Source organism: Aquarana catesbeiana, linkage group LG03 (genome assembly GCF_042186555.1).
Source record: "Aquarana catesbeiana isolate 2022-GZ linkage group LG03, ASM4218655v1, whole genome shotgun sequence".
NCBI lineage: Eukaryota > Metazoa > Chordata > Amphibia > Anura > Ranidae > Aquarana > Aquarana catesbeiana.
The window spans coordinates 724,487,112-724,513,770 of NC_133326.1; the positions used below are offsets into that span (position 1 = coordinate 724,487,112).

Here is a 26,659-nt window from a genome sequence, read left to right on the forward strand (position 1 = left end):
TAAGTTAAACAAAAGTCAAAAAACATATTTCCCCATTTACAATGTCAGGTTAATATAACCCAGCCAGTACAGAGTCCCCCCTTATATCAGAGTCAGCAGGATACCCCCTTACAGTGTAAGGGAACTCTGATTTAAAGGGAAATGCTGCAGATCATGATCTAAGGAGGAACTCTGATGTAAGAGGGGCTCTGGTGACTAGAGGCCTCCGTATATCAGAGTTCACTGCATTCCCCTTTACATCAGAGATCCCACTTACATCAGGGTCTACAGCATTGCCCTTTACATCAGAGTTCGCCTTTACATCAGGGCCTGCAAAGTTCACCCTTGGACTGTAAGGGGGAATCCTGTGGACATCACATAGATAGCAGCCAAGCCATGGATGGATGGATGTTGCTGGGGTCCGGTGGTGGGAGTCTCCAGCAGCCGTGGATCATGGATGGTGCAGGGGTACAGTAGTGCCGTGGTGGTGGTGAGATTCCCCATAGGCTCCTCCAGCCATGGTATGGGCCAGGGTCCGGTCTCGTGCCCGCTGATGTGCTGCCAAGGAGCCAAGATCGAGTGCTGACTGCCGTCCATTCAAAAATGGTGCCATGCGGCGCTATTACGCCACTGACTCACTGCACATGCTGAAAATGGCCGAGCATGTACAAGCTTGCCTGAGCACGGCAGGCTTTGGAATGGCGCATTTGTAGTTTCACTGATGGCCTTCAGCCATATTTTTTACGGGCACTGGTGCCTGTAATGGACATTTACAGGCAGCCCGAAAATGGGTTGAAATTTATGGGCTGCCTATAACTTTATGGGCGGTTGGCAACACTGCTGCTGAGGGATGGGGGGGAGTCACAGAGAGCGACCGCAGAGCTTCCAAGTCTACTGCTGAGGGATGGATGGGGTAACCTAGAGCAATGGCTGAGCCTCCAAGTCTACTGCTGAGGGATGAGGGTGTCACTGAGAAGTGAGAATGATGGTAGAGCCTCCAAATCTACTGCTGAGGGACAGGGTTACCGAGAACAATAGCAGAGCCGCCAAGTCTACTGCTGAGGGATTGGGGGGTGTTACCGAGAGCAACGACCAAGCCTCCAAGTCTAATGCTGAGGGATGGTAGGGTCACTGAGAGCAGCGGCAGAGCCGCCAAGTCTACTGCCGAGGGACGGGGGTCACCGAGAGCGATGGCAGAACCTTCAAGTCTACTGCTGAGGGACAGGAGGTCACTGAGAGCATTAGCACAGCCTCCAAGTCTACTGCTGAGGGACGGGGGGGGTCATCGAGAGTGATGGCAGAGCCTCCAAGTTTACTGCTGAGGGACATGGGGTCACTGAGAGCGTTAGCACAGCCTCTAAGTCTACTGCTGAGGAACAGTAGGGTCACTGAGAGTGACGGCAGAGCCGCCAAGTCTACTGCTGAGGGACAGAGGACGGGGGGGTCACTGAGAGCGATGACAGAGCCTCCGAGTCTACTGCTGAGGGACAGAGGACGGGGGGGTCACTGAGAGCGATGGCAGAGCCGCCAAGTATTCTGCTGAGGGATGGGGGTGGGGGTGGGGTAATCGAGAGTGATAGCAGAGCCTCCAAATCTATTGCAGAGGGACAGGGGGTCACCGAGAGCGTTAGCACAGCCTCAAAGTCTACTGCTGAGGGATGGGGGGTTACTGAGAGCAATAACCGAGCCTCCAAGCCTAATACTGAGGGACGGTAGGGTCACTAATGCCGCGTACACATGACCGGACTTTACGGCATACTTGGTCCAGGCGAACCGGAGTCCATCGGACAATTCGATCATGTGTGGGCTCCAGCTGACTTTTTTTCCCCAAAAGTTTGAAGGACCTAGAAATTAAACATGTTTTAAATCTTTTTGACAGACTCGAGTCCGGTCGAAAAGTCCGCTCGTCTGTATGCTAGTTCGACGGACAAAAACCGACGCTAGGGCAGCTATTGGCTACTGGCTATGAACTTCCTTGTTTTAGTCCGGTCTTACGTCATCACTTACGAATCTGTCGGACTTTGGTTGATCGTGTGTAGGCAAGTCCGTTTATTCGGAAAGTCCGTCGGAAAGTCCTTCGAAAAGTCCGCAGGACAAAGTATGCCGTAAAGTCCGGTCGTGTGTACGCGGCATAAGAGTAACAGCAGAGCCACCAAGTCTACTGCTGAGGGACAGGGAGTGGTCACCGAGAGCGACAGCAGAGATTCCAAGTGTACTGCTGAGGGATGGGGGGGTTACCGAGAGCGATGTTAGAGCCCCCAAGTCTACTGCTGAGGTAAAGGTGGGGTCACCAAAAGCAACAGCAGAGCCTCTAAGTCTACTGCTGAGGGGTGGAGGGGGTCACCGAAAGCGATGTTAGCGCCTCTGAGTTGACTGCTGAGGGACTGGGGGTCATCAAGAGCGATGGCAGAGCCTCCAAGTCTACTGCTGAGGGATGAGGGGGTCACCAAAAGCGATGTTAGAGCCTCCAAGTCTACTGCTGGGGGATGGGGGGTCACCAAGAGTGATGGAAGAGCCTCTGAGTCGACTGCTGGGGGATGGGGGGTCACCAAGAGTGATGGCGGAGCCTCCAAGTCTACCGCTGAGGGATGGGGGGTCACCAAAAACTACAGCAGAACCTCCAAGTCCACTGCTGAGGGGTGGGGGGGTCACCGAGAGTAATGGCAGAGGAACCAAGGCTACTACTGAAGGACGGGGGGGGGGGGTCACGAGAGCAAGAACAAGATGATTTTGTTTCGCTTTATTGATTCTGGCGAGGCTTTATGGGGCCAGAATGACATCGGTGGATTCTGTGCCTGGGGCGCACTCAGGAAAGTGATTTATTGCCAGTCCCAAGAAGCCAAAGCCAAGGATTTGAATTGGCGTCTCCAAAGAGTTGCAGTTTTGGCCAATGGCCAGACCTGTGTCCTTGTCGGAGACATGCAGCACCATCCGGAATGTGCAGCTGCTGCCGGAGGACCGCCATACACGGGACGACCGGCCGGGGATCTGATATTTGTTTTTTCTGTGACAGGACAGAATCTTCAATCCTGTAGTGATTGATTTGACTTCTGATAAACAATCCTGTGTCTGGGTCTTCCTGGAGGCCTGCAGGTTGTGTGAGTAGGCCGGTTGTGCATGCTCAATATTCACCTCAGCTCCGGAAGATTTTACCCCCTTCATGACCAGGCCATTGTTTGCTATTCTGCACTACGCTACTTTAACTGGTGATTGCACGGTCATGTTATGCTGCAACAGTGCCATCTATTAGTGCCCATCAGTGCCACCTTATCAGTGCTAATTAGTGCAGTCTATCAGTGCCCATCAGTGTCTATCAGTACCCATCTATGCAGCCCCATTGGAGCACATCAATGAAGGAGAAAAATTACCTGTTTTCAACATTTTATAACAAACTATAAAACAGTTGGGGTTTTTTTTGGCAAAATTTTCGGGGGTTTTTTTTCTTTCTTTTTTTTTTTTTTTTTAAGCAAAGAATATAATCCCCAACGGTGATTGAATACCACCAAAAGAAAGCTCTATTTGTGTGGAAAAAAAATGAATTTGGGTACAGTGTTGCATGCCCGCACAATTGTCATTCAAAGTGTGACAGCGCTGAAAGCTGAAAATTGGTCTGGGCAGGAAGGGGGTGAAAGTGTCCGGTAGGCAAGTGATTCATTTTTTTATTTTTTATACTACTAATGGTGGCGATCAGCAACTTATAACGGACTGTGATACTGTGGCGGGCAATCTTGAACTAACTTTCGCTGGGGGGGAACTGGCTAACTGCCACTGACATCACCAGTGACCAGTGGCGGTTGGTGTTTTATTTTTTGGGGGGGGGGGGGAGCAAACAACTGGGCAGGCTCCTTCAGGCAGCGGGCAAAAGGCCCGCTGCTACGGGTGGCGGGCAGCGGCTCCTGTACCCTCTCCTCCTCTTCTGAATCACAGCGGCTTCCACCATGTGGCTCCTCCCTCCTCCTCCTAGGCGTCCAATAGGATCGATGTCCTTTCAGCCAATCGGGTGACGGGTCTCAAGTCCCACTTCCTGATTGGCCAGGAGGAGGATCAGTGTGGCGATAGTAAATATGCATTCGCTTTAGTCACACAACTGGGTGGGCTCAGGGTGCAGTGCTCTGCGCCCCGAGCCCACCCTTTTTTGAAGCCTATTAGAGCCTCTGGCTGTAATCATGTGCTTCAAAAAAACACCCCCCGCCCATTGGAATCCATGCGTCGGTGCCCTGCATGTAGATTAGGGGGCCGGATGCATGGATGGGGGGGGGGGCGGTGCTCGTGCACCCCTAATGGACATGCCGCCGCTGCCAGTGACACTAATACAGTGATCAGTGCTAATAATATACACTGTCACTGTCAGTCGGACTTTGGTGTGATCGTGTGTAGGCAAGTCCATTTCGTTGGAACTCCATTGAAAAAGTCCTTCAGGGTTGAGTCCGACGAAAAGTCTGGTCGTGTGTACACGGCATTAGTTTCTCATCTTTGCTTTGCAGGGATAAGAAACTGACAGATCGCTTCCTCTGTACAGAGCTCTGTATGATTTACCAACACAGGGCTATGGGCTGTGATTGGACACAGCTGATCAGCAGGTCCCAGCCGTGAATCATTGGCTGGGACTTGCTGACAGGCTCCCGCTGTGTACAATCACAGCAAGATCCGGGGCGGGGGGGAGCGCGTGCCCTAAACCCGAAAGTAGGCATTAAAGGAATGGGTACTTCACTTTGCCTACAGCCGCCGCTTGCCCAAAGTACATTGTGGACGGGCAGCAAGTGGTTATAACAGTGGCGGTGTGTTCATAAAGGGCACAGGAGCGCTGCCGCCTCTCTCCTGGCACCGCTCTATCACCATAGATTGATGCATTGCATTATTCTATCTATGGTCGCCGCTGACACCCCCTATTCCATACCTCTCAACATTTTGAGATGAAAATGAGGGACACCTACTAACAAATGTATGTAGGCATAGGACACGCCCCCTGCCACAACACCCTTAAAATTTCCAACGTGTCCGATCACTCAAATTTGATTGACGCACAAAAATCAGCTGTTGCTGCAGCCCACTAATGGTGCGAAATACGAACGAAAATTCTTAGGTAAGAAAAATTCTTTCGGCCTAAGGCCCCTTTTACACTGGGGTGGTGGCCGCGTCGGTAAAGCGCCGATATTGTTAGCGGCGCTTTACCGTCGGTAATCGGGCGCTAGCGGGGGGCGGTTTTACCCCCCCGCTAGTGGCCGAGAAAGGGTTAAAAACCACTGCAGAGGCGCTTTGCCGGCGGTATAGCCGCGCTGTCCCATTGATTTCAATGGGCAGGAGCGGTGAAGGAGCGGTGTATACACCGCTCCTTCACCGCTTCGAAGATGCTGCTGGCAGGACTTTTTTTCCCGTCCTGCCAGCGCACCGCTCCAGTGTGAAAGCCCCCGGGGCTTTCACACTGGAGACAAAGCAGCGGCACTTTAGGGTCGGTTTGCAGGCGCTATTTATTATTGGCGCAATAGCGCCTGCAAACCGCCCCAGTGTGAAAGGGCCCTAACTAAGAAAAACTTTTTTTTTTTCAAAATGATCGGACTTTTTCATTTATTTAGCAAAAAATAAGAACCTCAGTGGTGAATAAATACCACCAGAAGAACGCTCTACATTTGTGAAAAAATTTGTAAAAGGTCATATGTGTACAGTGTTGTATGGCCGCGCAATTGCCATTCAAAGTGTGACAGCGCTGAAAGCTGAAAATTGGTCTGGGGCAGGAAGGGTGTAAAAGTATTGAGATGGTGAAGCACAGTTCGGACTGGCATGGAATGATCACAGCTGGGACTGTGAAGACCACAAGAACCTGAAGGACTAATGACTGCTCGAGTAAAAGGCTGCTATGACTGAGGACAATAGAAGGAATCACCGCTCCAGGTGAGCATGCGGAAGAGCAACCCCTCCACATAGTAGCAGGCGCAATCGGCAGGAAGATCCCCTGGCCTATGATATTTTAAGAAGCCGTGGTCTGCCTTATCCCACCCGGGTCCACCTATAAGAGGAATATCACTTTCAGGCGGAGTGACCTCTTTTGTAGATCTGGGTTTGGTTATAGATCAGCATAGATCCCTCGTCTCACCCGTGGTTGGAACGTTAAGTCTTTGTGCTGGTGGAAGGTCATGACTGCCGGGAGATGCACAGAGCCAAGTTATTAGCAGGATAAGTGAAGAGCTTCTGATACTGGAAGACAAATTGGAGCCGTCACCGGAGAGCACTTATAGAAGAAAAGCAGTGGTGGTGGTGTACATATAAAGTGAGCTTGTGACCTTAGACAGCAAAGCCAGATACATCGCCATCACTGGCAGGAGCTGCGTTAATTAGAGCACTATCGCGTATTAGGGACCACAAATGTCTGACGCAGATCAGCCCCTGGGGCGGCCTCTGTCACCTTTCTACAAAGTTACAATGTGCAGTCTGATCACTGGGGGAGTGGAGCCTGAGGAAATGCTTCCTCCTCCTTCTACAAGGTTACAATGTACAGTCTGATCACTGGGGGAGGGGAGACTAAGGAAAAGTTTCCACCTGGCTGCAGCAGACTAATGACATCATCTCAGCCTAGGAAAAGTCACTGATTGGAGGTCAAGAACAGCTTTGTAATGATAAAAGGTGAAGCTTTTCTGAAAAATGATATTGTTGCAATATAATATGAGCTTACAGAATGTCTGAGGAGCTCTTTCCTTGGAGAAGGAGCATTTCCCTTGGAGGAGCAATTCCCTTGGAGGAGCAATTCCCTTGGAGGAGCACTTCCCTTGGAGAAGGAGCACTTCCCTTGGAGGAGCACTTCCCTTGGAGAAGGAGCACTTCCCTTGGAGGAGCACTTCCCTTGGAGAAGGAGCACTTGTCTTGGAGGAGCACTTCCCTTGGAGGAGGAGCACTTCCCTTGGAGGAGCACTTCCCTTGGATGAGAAGCACTTCCATTGGAGAAGGAGCACTTGTCTTGGAGGAGCACTTCCCTTGGAGGAGGAGCACTTCCCTTGGAGGAGGAGCACTTCCCTTGGAGGAGCACTTCCCTTGGATGAGAAGCACTTCCATTGGAGAAGGAGCACTTGTCTTGGAGGAGCACTTCCCTTGGAGGAGGAGCACTTCCCTTGGAGGAACACTTCCCTTGGAAGAGGAGCACTTCCATTGGAGAATGAGCACTTTCCTTGGAGCAGAACTTCCCTTGGAGGAGGAGCACTTCCCCTGGAGGAGGAGCACTTCCATTGGAGAAGGAGCACTTTCCTTGGAGGAGCACTTCCCTTGGAGGAGGAGAACTTCCCTTGGAGCACTTCCCTTGGAGGAGGAGCACTTCCCTTGGAGGAGGAGCACTTCCATTGGAGAAGGAGCACTTTCCTTGGAGGAGCACTTCCTTTGGAGGAGGAGCACTTCCCTTGGAGCACTTCTCTTGGAGGAGGAGCACTTCCTTTGGAGGAGGAGCACTTCCCTTGGAGCACTTCCCTTGGAGGAGGAGCACTTCCCTTGGAGGAGGAACACTTCCCTGGGAGGAAGTATCCAGACTACCAGGCCATCCTGAGATCTTTAAAGTCCCTGCAGTTTGTCTGGCTAATGGTGGGAGACCATTCCAAGAATCTGGCAGAAAAGATACTCTGTAAGGGGGAAATTCCTCTTTCCCTCTTCATCAGGTGCCTCTCCTTATCGCTGCTCCTACTCTCTCTCTAACATGCAGGATTCTATCCCGGACCTAATCCAACACTGCAGCTGTGCTGAATGAAGCAGAAACCACTATTTAGGCACTTCTGTGTCAAGATGGCTGCCCAAACATTACAGGATTGTAATATCAAATAGAAGATGCTAGACACCTCAGGGTCCCCTATTATGGGCTGTCTGGAGCCCATAATAGGGGACAAATGAATCCCCAGTGGTTTCCTGCCAGCTTGAAGATGTGGCACAGTGCCACCTTCAGGTAGGCAGATAAACTGCAGCCCAGCACTTATTACAACTCCCATATGAGAAGCTTTAGGAACATTTAGGGTTGGGGCTGTGAGTGGTGCCCCTGTTTCTGACACTTCCAAAGTCTAAAGTTGCCCATACCAAGGTAAATGAAGACAAGTTGAAGGCTTTACCGCTACATCTGGTGGGCCCTTTACTTCATCAACTCAAATCCAATTTCCCCTTTAAGTGTCAAGGAGACTCTATATAGTTTCTGGGGACTTCATATAGTGTTTTATATGCACGTAACTTCCCTCTTTTGTTTGCTGAGGTCCAGTTCTTAAAATGGGACTCCTATGCTATTGCTTGGGTTTGGACGATCTCTATTGCAATTAATATACTGCCGAAATTGTTATATGCCTACCAGTCAGTCAGAGTTCCCTCTTCTGATCTACAGTCGTTGCAATGATGGATGTACAAGTTTATTAGGCATCAGGGGAGTCCTAGAATAGGTTGCAGTGTCCTTCAAGCCCAAGTCTCTCCAGGGAGTCTCTAAGTCCCCAATCTATTTGGATGTTATTATGCAGCTCACCGGCACCAATTAATCAGTTGGTCCGAGAGAATGCCCCAAGCTTCTTGTGTACAGATCGAATTTGCACTTTTCTATCTGTGCCACCCAAGAAGTTTATTGAGGCCTTCTTCTTTTTCTTCTCCGCTTGTACTGAATGCTATGCAGTTCTCGTATAATGTCTGGTCCTATTGTCCTTTGTCTGCACCCTGGTAGTAAGAACCCCGGCTTTCTCATTGAGTTTTATCTCTACACATTGTCTACATGCGGCATCCCAAGGTGTGTATTTTGTGCAAGGTGTACTCCACACTGTTTCCAACTCTTTTCTGGACTATGACTCTCTTAACCACTTCAGTACCGGGCACTTTCACCCCCTTCCTGCCCAGGACAATTTTCAGTTTTCAGCGCTCTCACACTTTGAATGACAATTGCGCGGTCATGCAACACTGCACCCATATGACATTTGTATCATTTTTTTTTAGACAGATAGAGCTTTCTTTTGGTGGTATTTAATCACCACTGGGTTTTTTTATTTTTTTTCAAAAAAAAAAAAATTAAAAAGATTGAAAACAAGAAAGTTTTTCTTAGTTTCTGTAATAAAATTTTGCAAATATGTAATTTTTCTCCTTCACTGATGTGCGCTGATGAGGCTGCACTGATGGGCAGTGCACTGATAGGCCGCACTGATGGGCACTGATAGGTAGTACTAAAGCAGGTACTAATGAGGAGGCACTGAGAGGCGGCACTGATGGGCACTGATAGGTGGTACTGAAGCTGGTACTAATGAGGAGGCACTGATAGGCGGCACTGATGAGAAGGCACTGATAGGCTACACTGATAGGCACTGATAGATTGTACTGAAGCTGGTACTAATGAGGAGGCACTGATAGGCGGCACTGATGAGAAGGCACTGATAGGCTACACTGATGGGCACTGATAGGTGGTACTGAAGCTGGCACTAATGAGGATGCACTTATAGGCAGCACTTATGGGCACTGATAGGTGGTACTGAATCTGGTACTAATGAGGAGGCACTGATAGGCGGCACTGATGGGCACTGATAGGTGGTACTGAAGCTGGTACTAATGAGGCACTGATGAGAAGGCACTGATAGGCTACACTGATGGGCACTGATAGGTGGTACTGAAGCTGGTACTAATGAGGAGGCACTGATATGCAGCACTGATGAGAAGGCACTGATAGGCTACACTGATGGGCACTGATAGGTCGTACTGAAGCTGGTACTAATGAGGATGCACTGATAGGCAGCACTTATGGGCACTGATAGGTGGTACTGAATCTGGTACTAATGAAGAGGCACTGATAGGCGGCACTGATGGGCACTGATAGGTGGTACTGAATCTGGTACTAATGAAGAGGCACTGATAGGCAGCAATGATGGGCACTGATAGGTGGTACTGAAGCTGAGGCACTGATAGGTGGCACTGATGAGCACTGATAGGTGGTACTGAAGCTGAGGCACTGATAGGTGGCACTGATGAGCACTGATAGGCTACACTGATGGGCACTGATAGGTGGTACTGAAGCTGAGGCACTGATAGGCGGCAATGATGGGCACTGATAGGTGGTACTGAAGCTGAGGCACTGATAGGTGGCACTGATGAGCACTGATAGGCTACACTGATGGGCACTGATAGGTGGTACTGAAGCTGGTACTAATGAGGAGGCACTGTTCATGCTGGGACCCCCCCAAAAGTGAACGACTACAGGTCCCAACATGAACCCCTCAGAGATGAGGATGTATCACACTCTGCCCCCCCCCCCCCCCCAACTAGTGAATAACTACAGGTTCCAATGTGCTAGCATGAACCCCTCAGAGCTGAAGAGGTGATCCCCCTAGCCCCCCAACTAGTGAAAGACTACAGGTCACAGCATGAACCAGGGAGATCTAAGGGGTCACATCCTTAGATCTTAGGGGTTCATGCTGGGACTTGTAGTCCTCACTTTTGGGGGGGATCACATTCTTAAATATCAGAGGCTCATGTTGGGACTTGTTCTCCACTAGTTAGGGGGGTGGGTTGTCATGTCCTCAGCTCTGAGGGGCTCATGTTGGGACTTGTTCTCCACTAGTTAGGGGGGTGGGTTGTCATGTCCTCAGCTCTGAGGGGTTCATGCTGGGACTTGTAGCCTGTCACTTTTGGGGGATGTGACCCTCCCAAAAGTGAAGAACTGCAGGTCCCAGCATGAACCCCTCAGAGCTGAGGACATGACACCCCCACCCCCCTAACTAGTGGAGAACAAGTCCCAACATGAGCCCCTCAGAGCTGAGGATTTGTCACCTACCCCCACTCCCAGCAAGTGGAGGACAACAAGTCCCAATAAGCAAATATTGATTGGTTTGCACAAATGTTATAGCGTCTGCAAACTATGGGATGTTTTTTTTTACTAGTAGTGGCGGCAATCATCGACTTATAACGGGACTCGTTGTCATAGAAACATGTGTAAAGGGGAGGGGTTAGAAGATGACCACGCCCAATATTTCTGCACCCAGGCACCTGTGACCCTAGGATTGGCCCTGATTCTACAACTTGTACATCATACAAAGACATTGTGGACAATTGAGCTCTTCCAACCTTGTGGTAACAGTTTGGTGAAGACCCTTTTCTGTTCCACCAATGCTGTTCCCCTGTGTACAAAGCCAGCTCCATAAAGACATGGTTTGACCAGTTTGGTGTGGATGAACTCGACTGTCCTGCACAGAGCCCTGACCTCATCCCTACTGAGCACTGATGAATTGGAATGCCGATTGTGAGCCAGGTCTTCTCATCCCATATCACCTCACAAGTTTTAATTTGGCTGATTGGACACAAATTCTTACAGGCACACTCCATAATTTTGTTGGAAGCCTTCCCAGAAAAGTGGAGCCAGCTTCATAAAAACATGCTTTTAATGGGTTTTGTGTGGAGAAACTTAAGTGTCCTTCACAGAGCCCTGACCTCAACCATATTGATCACCTTTAGGATGAATTGGAACCCCCAATGGTGAGCCAGGTCTTCTCACCCAACATCAGTACCTGACCTCACAAATGTTCTTTTGGCTGATTGGACATAAATTCCCACAGACACACTCCAAAATTTTGTGGGAAGCTAACCCATAAGAGTGGAGCTAGATCCATAAAGAAATGGTTTAACCAGTTTGGTGTGGAGGAACTCAAGTGTCCTGCACAGAGCTCTGACCTCAACCCTACTAAACACCTTTAGGATGAATTGGAACTCCAATGGTGAGCTGGGTCCAACATCATCAGTACCTGACCTCACAAATGGGCAAAAATTCCCACACATCCAAAATCTTGTAAAAAATTCTTCCCAGATGAGTGGAGCCACCTCCACATGGTTTGATGAGTTTGGAGGAACTTGAGTGTCCTGCACAGAGCCCTGACCTCAACCCTACTGAACAACTTTGGGATGAATTGGAACGCCAATTGTGAGCCAGGTCTTCTCAGCCATCTTTAATACTTTACCTCATAAATTCCCACAGACACATTACAAAGCATTGTGGAAAGTCTTTCCGTAAGAGAAGAGGCTCTTATAGCTGCAAAAGAGAGCAACTCCAAATAAATGGCCATGGATTTTGGAATGGGATTTAGAAGAGTGGTATCTGTTCTAGCTGCACGGTGAGGGCAACTTCATATTAATGCTCTTTTGAAACATAATGTTCAGCAAGGTCATATACAGCAGGTGTGATGATCAGGTATGCTAAAGTCTATAGGTTTGTTCTTGTTCCAGATCTAGCAGGGTGGTTGAGGTTCCATGTGGCAGCTTCTGTGCCCACTTAAAGCAACATCCTGTCATTTAAAATATTTGACAGCCTCCTGAATAGAACAACAGGGGCAGGGTGGAGGTTTATTGGTGGAAACTAACTGTACTAACTGATCCCCTTCAGTCCGGATTTCGCCCTTAACACTCCATGGAAACTGCTCTTCCTAAACTCACAAATGACCTACTAACGGCTAAAACCAATGGACACTATTCTGTACTACTTCTCCTGGACCTCTGCTGCCTTTGACACAGTGGACCACCCCCTCCTCCTTAAAAAACTCCACTCCTTTGATCTCCATAACTGTACTCTTCGCTGGTTCTCATCCTACCTATCCCACCGCTCCTTCAGTGTCACTTACAACTCTACTTTCTCCTCTCCTCTTCCTTTCTCCATTGGGGTCCCCCAAGGTTCTGTTCTTGGACCTCTCCTTTTCTCAATCTACACCACCTCCCTGGGTATGTTGATTGCCTCCCATGGCTTTCAATATCATCTCTAAGCTGATGATACCCAAATCTAGCTCTCCACCCCCCCCCCACCCCCGGCTTTCTCCATCTGTCTCCTCACGCATCACCAACTTACTAACAGACATATCAGCCTGGATGTCACATCACTTCCTCAAACTCAACCTGTCCAAAAACCAAGCTCATGATATTTCCTCCCCCATACGCCACTTCTCTGTCAAAATCAATGGCTCAGATAGTACTCAGATGGAAGGCCTCATCCGCACCCTCATTACATTTTTGGAAGAGGTTAGTGAATGCGGCTCTACCACTATACAAGGCTACCTACCTGTCACGTGGATGTGCCAAAAAATTCCACAAAATATGGGATATTTGGACGGATTCCCTGTCCACTAATGCAGACTGGATGGACGATTAGTAACGTTCTACTAAGTACCGTGAATGACCCAAGTGGCATCTCCGATCTCATAACACCCCTGGGATGCTCGATCAATAGTCAGGGGAGGGGGGAATGCAATTATGTATCTATAATGTACACTTTATTTCACAAGAATCTAAAGTAAGCTTTGTAGGATATATGTGGAATTGGAGAATTGCTTTGAATATTCTACACAGGTGGTCGAGCGTACAGTGGTTTAGGTAGTTTATGTGTGTTTTTTTTTTTTTTTTCTCATCTTATATCTAGTTTTGTAGTTGTAGTGAACGAGCCTGGGTATGCCCAATAGGCTCTGTATTGTTTTGTTCTCACCTTAAAATTATAATAAAGATAACTTTAAAAAAAAAAATCAAAGGCTCAACTAACAACCCGTCCCCCCACGCCAAGGTCCTAGGTGTAATCCTGGTCTCTGAACTATCCTTTTGGCCCCACATCCAATCGCTATCCAAAGCTTACCGCCTCAACCTCCACAACATCTCTAAGATATGTATATAGATATATAGGTATGTAGATATTTATATCCTAACCAATTTCACCACAAAGCTTCCAATCCACTCCCTGGTCATCTCTCGCCTCGACTACTGCAACTCCCTCCTCATTGGCTTACCACTAAATAGGCTATCCCCTCTTCAGTCTAAAATGAATGCTGCTGCTAGACTCATCCACCTCACAAACCACACGGCGTCTGCTACACCCCTCTGCCAATCCCTCCATTGGCTGCCACTCAACCAACAAATTAAATTCAAGATACTAACAATGACTTACAAAGCCATCCACAACCTGGCCCCCAGCTACATCACTAACCTGGTCTCAAAATATCAACCAAATTGTTCTCTTCGCTCCTCCCAAGACCTCCTGATCTCCCTTGTCACCTCATTCGATGCTCGCCTCCAGGACTTCTCCAGAGCCTCTCCCATCCACTGAAATACTCTACCCCAATCTGTCTGACTTTCTCCTACTTCGTCCACTTTCAGACGATCCCTGAAAACTCATCTTTTCAGAGAAACCTATCTGCCCCCCACCTAACAACTGTACTTTTATTTTCTCCATCAACACAAGTTGTAAAGCGCTGTGTAAACTGTTGGCACTATATAAACCCTGTATAAGAATAATACATGACATTATGAAGGAATGCAAGGAAGCCAAGATCAGAATGTAAGTATAGTGGAGAAGAGCAGAGGATGCCAGTGATCAGATTATCCTTGTAAAGGTGTATCCTGGGCCCCAATGAAGAATAGACCCTGTTATGAGCAGGACTGGGAATACCCTGCCACTGGACACCAAATTATTTTTAATAAGGTGTCAGTTTTAAGGGAAGAAGGTGACCAGGAGCACTGCAAAAATGCTGAATTTGTAATTTTGTGTTAATTTTCAATACGTTTGTTTCATGTGTCTATTACTCTTTCCATAACCTTCCTTTTCTTCTGTTTTCTTAGCTCTATTCAATGTTATCCCTGTGGGTCTTCGGGTGGTGGCCATCCAGAGCTCGGCCTGTGGCCAGTACATCGCCATGAATTCTGAGGGTTGCCTCTATGGATCGGTGAGCATCTTCTGAGTGTGAAGCCTCTGATGGATTTCCCCGCCCTTCATATTCTCATGGGAACCAAGATCTCAGAGCCTTCAAGGTTTCTTGAGATACTGCTTAGGGGTTCCCAAGATGCTTGTGAGTAGAGTGCATCGTGGTGTGACGGCAGCAGAAACCACACAGAGGCTGAGTTACATGAACTGTATATTGCAGAAAGTTCCAACCAGGTACAACTAGGAACGGCGGGAGAGCACAGCCGTCCAGAGCCACTTACAGAACATGTAGCAGTGGTACTTTGGCTTGAAATTATGCTGATGGCTTCTGCAATGAGGACCGGGAATGTGGCCTGGCCAGATCTAACCCAATTGAGAGGCTTCCTCTGTCCATTCTCCTCTGGAACCACTCCCCAATGCTATATGCTGTCCCTAACAGATGGGTAACCTGTCCCTACACTAACCACTCACAGAATTCATGATAAATCAGGGAGCTAGTGTCTTAAATTAGCACTACCCTCACCCAAGAAGGCCATGGAGGTCACACAGGGCATCAGCATCCAATGGGACAACTCCTTTCCCGATGACTGCAGGAAGTCATAGAGGAACTACGTTCCTCACAACTTTCTTCCCCTTCTTTATTTTCGCTCAAACCTAGCATCACCTATAGAGGGGAGTCCATACTGCACCTGTCTACAGGCTGTTATTAATTAGCAATGCCCTAAATTGTATTCTGCAAGCTAACAGCAATACCCTAAAGAGTAGACTCTGAAGCTCCAGGATGCCAGAGTCAAACCATCTCTTGGACAGAAAATGAAGCAGGCACCATGAGTCTGGGGTACAAAGGGTCTGATTCAAGCAGCTACTTTCTTTTTGTGCTTAGCGCAGGTTGGAATACATAAGTTAAACACTTATTGGGTACTGCAAAGAAAGACAGAACTTCTTCAGTAGGACCCATCAAACATGTATCCTACAATTTGCTCAAACCATTCTATTTTCCCATAATGAATGCTATGAGCCACCAGAGAGCCTGCCTCATTTCCTACTGTTCTACATGGCATTGATATCTCAGATTTATATAGTGGAGACACCAGTAGTGAGAGCTCCCAATCAGAATATTCAGTTCTTCCCAACTTTTTTGGCCATTACGAGCTTAATAATAGTTTCACCCTTCCCCAGTGGAGTCCCACAGGATGGCCTTCTAGAAGAGGCAAAGACACAAACTACTGTGTGGAGATATCACCATTGTGGGAGGGGCAGAGACACAAACTATTACAGGGAAATCTCCCCATTGTGGGAGGAGCAGAGACACACACGACTGGAGGGAAATCTCCCCATTGTGGGAGGGGCAGAGACACAAACTACTGCAGGAAATATCACCATTATGGGTGGGGCAGAGACACAAATTAAAAATAACATAACATAAACCTAACAATTTTTTTTAATGACTTGAAGTTTAGCTTTAATGTAAAACATATAATACTGATGCTGAATGCTTACTCTCTGGAAATACTCAAACTATCTCCTAACATCTGACCACAAATGATCTTTCCTCCTCCCCCATTCTTTCCTGCAGCTTCATTTTACAGCCGAGTGCCGCTTCAAAGAGAGTGTCTTCGACAATTACTTTGTCACCTACTCGTCCACGCTTTACCGCCAGCGCAGCTCTGGTCGCGGATGGTACTTGGGCCTGAGAAAAGATGGACGAGCCATGGAGGGCAACCGGGTGAAGCGGCACAGACCCGCTGCCCATTTCCTGCCCAAACTCAGTGAGGGTAAGAAATGGATGCTACACGGGGGGATGGAGAAGTGGTTAAGATGGAAGTTCTGCTCATGGTTTTTTCTTGTAACTTTCCCTTTTTCCTTCTATCTCTGTTTCTATGGTTCTGCTCTTTCTCCTCCGCTTATCTTTCTTCCAATACCCTTTCCTTTCTTTTTACTTTCTCTTTATAATTCCCCCCTTCCCTTACTTCCTTTATCTTTATATTCCTTCTTTTGTCTTACTTTATTATATTATTACTCCCCTTCACTTATTCTCTTTATCTTCCTATTCTTTTCCTTCCCTTACTTTCTTTCTCTTTGTTTTCTTTTTTTTCCTTATTTCCTTTCTCATAATATTTCATTCCTTCCCTTATTTTTCTTTCTCTTTGTATCCCTCAACTTCCCTTACTTCTTTTTTCTTTATTTTCATTCTCTTTATCCTCCTCCCATTACTTTCTCATTATATTCCTCATCTTCCCTTATCTCCCTTTTTTTATTTCTCTCCTTCCCTTATTTCCTTTTCATATTCTTCACCTTCTCTTACTTTATTACTATTTGTTTTCCTTCCCTTCCTTACTAAAAATGTTTCTTTATATTTCACCTTCCCTTATTTTCTTTATCTTTATATTTCTTCCTTTCCTTAATTACTTTATTTTTATGCCCTTACTTTTCCTTTTCTATTCCTTCCCTTCCCTTACTTTCTTTCTTTTTGTTTTCTTTCCCTTCCTTACTTCCTTTATCATAATATTCCCAACCTTCCTTTATTTTTTTAATTCTTATATTCCTCCCCTTCCCTTATTCCCCTTCTCTTTTTATTCCTCCCCTTCCCTTATTTTCCTTCAATTTGTATTCCTCCACTTCCCTTACTTCCTTTCTCTTTATATTCTTCCCTTACCTACTCCCCCCCCACACCCCCTTTACTTACTTCCCTTATGTCCGTCCATTATTTTGTCTTTATGTTCCTCCTCCTATTCCCTTATTTTCTTTTTCTTTAAATTTTCCCCTTCCCTTGCGTCCTTTCTTTTCATATTCCTCCCCTTCTTTTAACTTCCCTTTTCTTTAAATTCCTCTCCTTCCCTTTCCAATTTACCCCTTCCCTTATTTTTTTTTCATATTCTTCCCTTCCCCTATTGTCTCTTTATTTTCCTTCCCTTACTTTACTTTTCTTTTATATTCACCCCCCTCTCTTACTTTCTTCCTCTGTTTTCATTCCCTTCCTTACTTCTTTTTTCTGTCTATTCCCCTCTTCCCTTACTTACTCTCTCTTTATTTACTTTTTGTTTTCCTTCCCTTCCTTACTTCCATTCTTATTATATTATATCTATTCCCTTATTTTTTCTGGGGCTCTTTCGTTATTTCTTTTCTTTTTTTTATCACCTTCTGTTTATTCCTCTCTCTTTGTATTCCTTCTTTTCCTTATTTCAATTTTTATCCTTTCCTTCCTGCCATTTCACTTCCTTCCCTTACCCTTGTTTCTTTTTCCTTTCTTTACTTATTTTCTCTTTTTTTCCTTCCCTTGTTTTGTCTTTATGTTCCTTCTCTCCCCTCCCTTCCCTTATTTCCTTTTTCTTTAATTTTCCCCTTCCCTTGTGTCCTTTCTTTTCACATTCCTTCCCTTCTCTTAACTTTCTTTTTCTTTATATTCTCTCCTTCACCTTATTTTCCTTTTTTAATTTCTCCCCTTCTGTTATTTCCTTTATGTTTATATTCCTCCCCTTCCCTTATTCCTTTTCAATTTATATTCCTCAACTTCCCTTACTTACTTTCTCTTCATATTCGTCCCTTAATTTCTCTTTATTTACCTTCCCTTACTTTTTGCTATATATCCCTTCCCTTCTATTACGTTCTTTCCCTTTGCTTTCCCTCCCTTCCTTACTTTCCTTCTCTTTATATTCCTCCCTTTCCCTTACTTGCTATTCCCATCTTCCTTTACTTACTTTCTCTATATTTACTTTCTTTTTGTTTTCCTTCCCTTCCTTACTTCCCTTCTTATTATATTCTTAACCTTCCCTTTCCACTTCCTTCCCCTACCCTTCTTTCTTTTTCCTTTCTTTACCTTATTTTCCTTTCTTCTTGTTCCTTTCTTTCTATTCCCTTTGTCTTTCTCCCCTTCTTTTTTTCCTTTCTCTCCTTTCTTTTTCCTTCCATTTTCCTACCTTTCTTTTCTGTCTCCTTTCTTTCCCTTCCTCTTCTTTACCTTCCTCTTTTTCCCTTCCTCTTTTTCCCTTTCTCTTTTTCCTCTTCCTTTTTTTCCCCTTCCTCTTCTTTCCCTTCCCCTTCTTATCCTTCCCCTTCTTTCCCTTCCCCTTCTTTCCTTTCCTTTTCTTTCCCTTCTACTTCTTTCCCTTCCCCTTCATTTCCTTCCTCTTTTTTCCCTTCCCATTCTTTCCCTTCCCCCTTTTTCCCTTCCACTTCTTCCCCTTCCACTTCTTTCCCTTCCCCTTCTTTCCCTTCCCCTTCTTTCCCTTCAACTTCTTTCCCTTTCCCTTCTTTCCCTTCCCCCTCTTTTCCTTCCCCTTCTATTCTTTCCGCTTCATTCCCTTCCCCTTCTTTCCCTTCCCCTTCTTTTCATTCCCCTTCATTCCCTTCCCCTTCTTTCCCTTCAACTTCTTTCCCTTCCCCTTCTTTTCCATCCCCTTCACTCCCTTTCCCTTCACTCCCTTTCCCTTCACTCCCTTTCCTTTCTTTCCCTTCCCCTTCTTTCCCTTCAACTTCTTTCCCTTTGCCTTCTTTCCCTTCCCCCTCTTTTCCTTCCCCTTCTATTCTTTCCGCTTCATTCCCTTCCCCTTTTTTCCCTTCCCCTTCTTTTCATTCCCCTTCATTCCCTTCCCCTTCTTTCTCTTCCCCTTCTTTCTCTTCCCCTTCTTTCTCTTCCCCTTCTTTCCCTTTCCCCTTCTTTCCCTTTCCCTTTCTTTCCCTTTCTCTTCTTTACCGTCCCCTTCTTTCCCTTCTCCTTCTTCCCTTCCCCTCCTTTCCCTTCCCCTTTTTTTCCCTTCTCATTCTTTCCCTTTCCCTTCTTTCCCTTCCACTTCATTCCTTTCCCCTTCTTTCCCTTCCCCTTCTTTCCCTTTCCCTTCCCCCTCTTTTCCTTCCCCTTCTATTCTTTCTGCTTCTTTCTCTTCCCCTTCTTTCCCTTTCCCTTTTTTCCCTTCCACTTCTTTTCCTTCAACTTCTTTCCCTTTCCCTTCTTTCCCTTTCCCTTCTTTCCCTCCCCCCTCTTTTCCTTCCCCTTCTATTCTTTCCGCTTCATTCCCTTCCCCTTCTTTCCCTTCCCCTTCTTTTCATTCCCCTTCATTCCCTTCCCCTTCTTTCCCTTCAACTTCTTTCCCTTCCCCTTCTTTTCCATCCCCTTCACTCCCTTTCCCTTCACTCCCTTTCCCTTCTTTCCCTTCCCCTTCTTTCCCTTCCTCTTCTTTCCCTTTACCCTTCTTTCCCTTCTCCTTCTTTCCCGTCCCTTTATTTCCCTTCCTCCTTCTTTCTCTTCCCCTTCTTTCTCTTCCCCTTCTTTCCCTTTCCCCTTCTTTCCCTTTCCCCTTCTTTCCCTTTCTCTTCTTTACCGTCCCCTTCTTTCCCTTCCACTTCATTCCCTTCCCCTTCATTCCCTTCCCCTTTTTTCCCTTCTCATTCTTTCCCTTCCCCTTCTTTCCCTTCCACTTCATTCCCTTCCCCTTCTTTCCCTTCCCCTTCTTTCCCTTTCCCTTCTTTCCCTTTTCCTTCTTTCCCTTCCCCCTCTTTCCCTTCCTCTTCTTTCCCTTTACCCTTCTTTCCCTTCTCCTTCTTTTCCATCCCTTTATTTGCCTTCCTCCTTCTTTCTCTTCCCCTTCTTTCCCTTTCCCCTTCTTTCCCTTTCCCCTTCTTTCCCTTTCTCTTCTTTACCGTCCCCTTCTTTCCCTTCTCCTTCTTTCCCTTCCCCTCCTTTCCCTTCCCCTTCATTCCCTTCCCCTTTTTTCCCTTCCCCTTCTTTCCCTTCCCCTTCTTTCCCTTCCCCTTCTTTCCCTTTCCCTTCTTTCCCTTTTCCTTCTTTCCCTTCCCCCTTCTTTCCCTTCCCCTTCTTTCCTTTCCTCTTGTTTCCCTTCCTCCTCTTCTCCTTCCCTCTTTCGGATTCTCTCTCTGATCTCCTCACCTTTCAGTCGCTCTCTATAAAGAGCCATCTCTTCATGATGTCATCACAATGTCGCCAAAGAGACGTCTGAGCGCGAAGCCCAGCACGCGGGTCCGGGGTGCGCGATGAAGGACAAGCAACCGGACAGAACTTATAGGAATATTCCGGGACTAACAGCAATATAAATATGGGGTGGGGACGGGGGAGGGGCTCATTTATCTCTATAATATAACTATGAGTACTTCTGGGAATTTATACAAAACAAACTTTAATATCAGGAAGGGGAAACGTGCTGCATCTTCAACTGCAATAATATCCTAATACCTCCCGGACTGGTACAAAGAGCTGACACTTTATTCCTTCCAGGCTGGTACACAGAGCTGACACTTCATACCAACTAGGCTAGTACACAGAGCTCACACTTCATATCTCCTGGGTTGGTACACAGGGCTTACATCCCATATCTACTGGGCTGGTACACAGAGCTAATAACTCAGATTTCCCAGTCTGGTACACAGAGCTGACATTTCATACCCTCCAGGCTGGTACACAGAGCTGACACTTCATACCCTCCAGGCTGGTACACAGAGCTGACACTTCATACCCTCCAGGCTGGTACACAGAGCTGACACTTCATACCCTCCAGGCTGGTACACAGAGCTGACACTTCATACCTCCCAGACTGGTACACAGAGCTGACACTTCATACCCTCCAGGCTAGTACACAGAGCTGACATTTCATGCTCTCCAGGCTAGTACACAGAGCTGACATTTCATACCACCCAGACTGGTAAACAGAGCTGACACTTCATACCTCCCAGACTGGTACACAGATCTGACACTTCATACCCTCCAGGCTGGTACACAGAGCTGACACTTCATACCTCCCAGACTGGTACACAGAGCTGACACTTCATACCCTCCAGGCTAGTACACAGAGCTGACATTTCATACCCTCCAGGCCAGTACACAGAGCTGACATTTCATACTCCCCAGGCTAGTACACAGAGCTGACACTTCATACCACCCAGACTGGTAAACAGAGCTGACACTTCATACCTCCCAGACTGGTACACAGATCTGACACTTCATACCCTCCAGGCTGGTACACAGAGCTGACACTTCATACTTCCCAGACTGGTACACAGAGCTGACACTTCATACCCTCCAGGCTGGTACACAGAGCTGACACTTCATATCTCCAGGCTGGTACACAGAGCTGACCCCTGGTACCTCTTGGGCTGGTGCATAGAGCTGAAACTTCATACCTCCAAGACTGGTACACAGAATTGACACTTCAGTCCTCCGGTTGGCACACAGAGTGGACACTTCATACCTTCCAGGCTGGCACACAGATCTGACACTTCATACCCTCCAGATTGGTACACAGAGCTGACATTTCATACCCTCAAGGCTGGCACACAGAGCTGACACTTCATACCCTCCAGACTGGTACACAGAGCTGACACTTCATACCACCCAGACTGGTACACAGAGCTGACACTTCATACCTCCAAGGCTGGTACACAGAGCTGACATTTCATACCCTCCAGACTGGTACACAGAGCTGACATTTCATACCCTCAAGGCTGGCACACAGAGCTGACACTTCATACCAGGCACCTAGACTGGTACACAGAGCTGACACTTCATACCTCCCAGACTGGTACACAGAGCTGACACTTCATACCTCCCAGACTGGTACACAGAGCTGACACTTCATACCTCCAAGGATGGTACACACATCTGACACTTCATACCTTCAGGTTGGTACACAGAGCTGACACTTGGTACCTCTTGGGCTGGTGCATAGAGCTGACACTTTATACCTTCAAGACTGGTACACAGAACTGACACTTCAGTCCTCCGGGTTGGTACACAGAGCGGACACTTCATACCACCCAGGTTGATACACAGAGCTGACACTTGATACCTCCCAGGCTGGTACACAGAGCTGACACTTCATACCTCCCAGGCTGGTACATAGAGCTGACACTTCACACCTTCCAGGCTGCTACACAGAGCTAACACTTCATTCCTCCAGGTTGGTACATAGAGCTGACACTTCACACCTTCCAGGCTGCTACACAGAGCTGACACTTCACACCTTCCAGGCTGCTACACAGAGCTAACACTTCATTCCTCCAGGTTGGTACACAGAGCTGACACATCATACCTCCCAGGCTGGTACATAGAGCTGACACTTCATATCTCCCAGACTGGTACACAGAGCTGACACTTCACATCTCCCAGACTGGTACACAGAGCTGACACTTCACATCTCCCAGACTGGTACACAGAGCTGACACTTCATATCTCCAGGCTGGTACACAGAGCTGACCCCTGGTACCTCTTGGGCTGGTGCATAGAGCTGACACTTCATACCTCACGGACTGGAGAACTCTGCATCTCAGGAAGCCTCAAACTCTGTCTTGCTGCATTCGCCATTTGTCGGCTATAATGTATATCTGCATCTCCTCCGCATATACCGGGGCTGAGCGGCTTGTATACTAATCTGCTGTGTATGTCTATGTGTATATCTGCTATGATATCCTATGAATGAGAACATATATAATATATTCTGTATATCACCGTGCATCCAGTTTAATAAATGCAAATTAATCTGCCAATTTTATTAATCTTGTGTCAGTGTTATTTACTGTAGGGTTGAAGTCAGAGCTCTGTGCAGGACACTCGAGTTCTTCCACATAAACCTGGTCAGACTATATCTTTATGGAGCTGGCTCCACTCTTAGGGGTTAGCTTCCCACAAAATTCTGGAGCGTGCCTGTGGGATTTGTGTCCAACCAGCCAAAATAACATTTGTGAGATCAGGTACTGATATTTGTGAAAAGACCCAGCTCACCGCCAGAATTCCTATCCATTCTGAAAGTGTTCAGTAGGGTTGAGGTCAGGGTTCTGTGCAGGACACTCGAGTTCCTCCACACCAAACTGGTCACACCATGTCTTTATGGAGCTGGCTTTGTACACAGGGGGACACAGTCATGGTGGAGCAGAAAAGGGTCTTAACCAAACTGTTACCACAAGGTTGGAGGAGCACAGTTGTCTAAACTGTCTTTGTATGGCATAGTATTATCAGCACCTTTCACTGGATACACCTGTACTCCATCATTTTGTTTTGGAATGGGATGTCCATCAAGCTCATACAGGTATCATGGTTGGGTGTCCACAAGTCCATGGCGGAATTGATGGCGACAGACTGGCTGCAGAATCAGGTAGCACCCATGCTGGAAACCTCTGCCACGGCTCCGGCCGACACACCGGCATGACGCTAAAGCACCCCCCCTCCCCACAGCACTTAACCCCTTCACCTTTCCCCTGAGCTCAGCGCCATTCTGGGAGCCCGGACCAGGACCCTCCAGCCCAGCTGGCTTAGCCTCCTCTGGTTAGCTCCGGTGGGCGTGTTGGGAGGAATCCCCATCGCAGGCAGAGCTCTGCAGGTCGGGGACATAGCCCTGTGTTGTCCCTGCGCGGCGGAGGACTCAGGAGCCTGCGGCCGCCTCCCACGTGGTGGTCGGAAATGGGAGCAGCAGCTCACCGTGGGAGGATTAGCCATGCGGGTTACAGCCAGTCGGTCAGAGCGGCCAGAGACCCCCAGATCGCAGTGTCAGCAGAGCACGGGAGCAGATCAAAGCAGCAGGGCCCAGCGCGGGGGGGGGGGGTGAAGAGGAGCCACACAGCAATGGCCAGGCAAGCAAGTTCTCCAGGGCAGAGGCGCAGGAGGGACAGTGAACTGTCTGGGCCTTCTGCGGGCTGCACAACTATGCCAGTCCTTCGGATTCCACATGATCTACAGGATTCCTCGCGTCCTGAGGGGGAGCTGTCCTGTTCTGAGGATCGCTCCTCTGAGGTCGACAACGGTGGCGGCTGTGGGATCTGGTCAGCCTGGTAAGTCCATATCTAATGTTGTCTCTTCTTTACAGCTTTTTGTATCTTCTGTGTCAGGGGTTAGGGCTGGTCAGGGCTGGTTAGGGCCCCGGGGTCAGTTCAGGCATCCCTACCTTTCCAGACTGCAACGTTTTGATGCGGGTTCGGGTTCTAGCTCTGCACCTGTGTCAGCTTGGGTTTCGACCTTGCTGGGGGCCGGTCGGGCGGTGACCCAGGTTCCGGCGGTTTGTATGCCTGGGCCGGGGGCAGGTGTCTGGACTGACGTCGGGGGATACGGCTGCTCCAGGGATGGCTCCAACTTCCTCAGCAGACTCGCTGAGGGACGCTAGTACTGTAAAAGCACGGATACGGTTCGCTTGTCCGATTTGGCCAAATGCGAGGTGTATGTCTGTTTTGAGGGTCCTTTGGATTCGTATCTCAAGTATGAGGTGCGGGACAAAATTTGGCGGGGGAGGGGGGACTATGTGGAGATTTTCACATTGTTGCCTTTTGAGAAGTTTAAATTGAATAGGATTAAAATGGAAGAATCCAAAAAGGAGGATGAGGAAAAGCGTTGTTATCGTCTGATTCCGCTGAAGTTTAGCAATTGGCTCCAGGCCTTTGCCATCTTTGCGAGCGTTATCGGGGAAAAATCCCCTGAGAATTTTTCCCCCCTCTTTTGTTATCTAGATTCCATTAGCGAGGCCCAGAGGGTTTATTGGGGCGTGGCTTGGCTGCGGTATGACGAACAGTTTTGTCAACGGAAGGCTATTCGGCCCTTGTTAAGCTGGGATCATAAGGACATCAGTTTATGGATGAAACTTATGTCCTCTGCACGTGCCCCTACTTCGTTTTTTCCAGCAAGGGCTGGGAGTCCAACTGCCCCTGGACAACCGGCCGCAAAACCGCAGGGCCAGTGTTGGCAGTTTAATGAGGGTTCTTGTAGATTCGTCACCGGCTGCCGATACAAATACAAATGCTCTCACTGCGGGGGGTTCCCCCCCGTCTCGCTGTTTCAAGGCCGGCAGGGCCCGTCCTGACGATACTGCTGGAAAAAGGCAAGACCCCAGTGAGGTTGGACAGGATGCCCCCTTTCCTAAGTAGATATCTGGATCGGCCTGCAGCCCGGTTGTTGCAGGCGGGTTTCTCAAAGGGTTTCTTGATCCCTTGCTCCCTTTCTCAGATCCCTCCCATGGCTGACAATTTGCGGTCGGCTCTTTTACACTCTGAAGTGGTTTCCGAAAAACTCTCTAAGGAGGTGTTAATGGGCCCCTTGGATAACTGGTGGTCTCGTTTTTGGGTGTCATTCCAAAGAAGGAGCCCAATAAGTTTTGCTTGATCCACCATCTTGCATTTCCAAAAGGTGGGTCAGTTACGGATGCTATGCACCCTGAGGTGTGTGCGGTGTCTTATACTTTGTTTGATGCTGCAGTTTTTTGGGTACGGCACTACGGTCAGGGTGCCCTTATGGCTAAGACCGACATTGAGTCTGCCTTTTGGCTGTTGCCAGTCCACCTGCGCAGTTTTCATCTTTTGGGTTGTAGATGGTTGGGTGCCTTTTATGTGGATAGCTGCCTGCCTATGGGCTGCTCCATCTCTTGCTTTTATTTTAAGACTTTTAGCTCTTTCCTCGAATGGGTGGTTCGGGACGTGGCGGGGGTCAGTTCAGTGATTCATTACTTGGATGACTTTCTGTGCATTGGCCCTCCCTCTTTAAATTTATATGGTATTCTGCTGGCTACAGTTCAGCACCTCGCTGAGCCTTTTGGTATTCCTGCAGACAAAACAGAGGGCCCCACGCCATTAATCAAGTTCCTGTGGATAGTTATTGATTCCCAGGTGATGGAGTGTCGTCTGCCTGATGACAAGTTGCTTGCTCTTAAGGAGGAGGTCCGTTTGGTGTTTGGCAAACACAAAATCCAGCTCCGAGAGTTACAGTCGCTCCTCTGCAAGCTTAATTTTGCATGCCGTATAATGCCGATGGGCAGTTTTCTGTCAATGGCTATTGGCCGCCACTGCTGGGGTCCGTTCGCCTAGGCATTTTGTTCAGTTAAACAGAGAGCATAGGGCAGACCTGCGGGTGTGGCACGAATTTTTGGAAATTTTCAATAATCGGTTACTCTGGATGGAGAGGCCTGTCAGCAACTATGATCTTGAGCTTTTTACGGATGCCGCCGGCTCCACTGGCTATGGAGCATTCTTAGGAGGTCGGTGGAGTGAGGAGCCCCGGCCCGCCGAATGGCGGGATGCGGGCTTCTTAAAGAATTTGGTGATTCTAGAACTTTT

At 47.9% G+C, this 26,659-nt stretch overlaps 1 protein-coding gene across 1 annotated transcript in view; it reads left to right on the plus strand.

The window, feature by feature from the left end:
• The window catches only part of FGF11 (fibroblast growth factor 11), a 41,781-nt gene extending 21,122 nt beyond the window's left edge, over window positions 1-20,659 (plus strand). Inside the window, exons 3-5 of the mRNA XM_073623261.1 lie at window positions 14,542-14,645; window positions 16,200-16,398; window positions 20,515-20,659. Coding sequence (XP_073479362.1) covers window positions 14,542-14,645; window positions 16,200-16,398; window positions 20,515-20,615 — 404 coding nt within the window. The 3' untranslated portion in view covers window positions 20,616-20,659. The remainder of the gene's footprint in view (window positions 1-14,541; window positions 14,646-16,199; window positions 16,399-20,514) is intronic.
• Window positions 20,660-26,659: the final 6,000 nt, after the last annotated feature.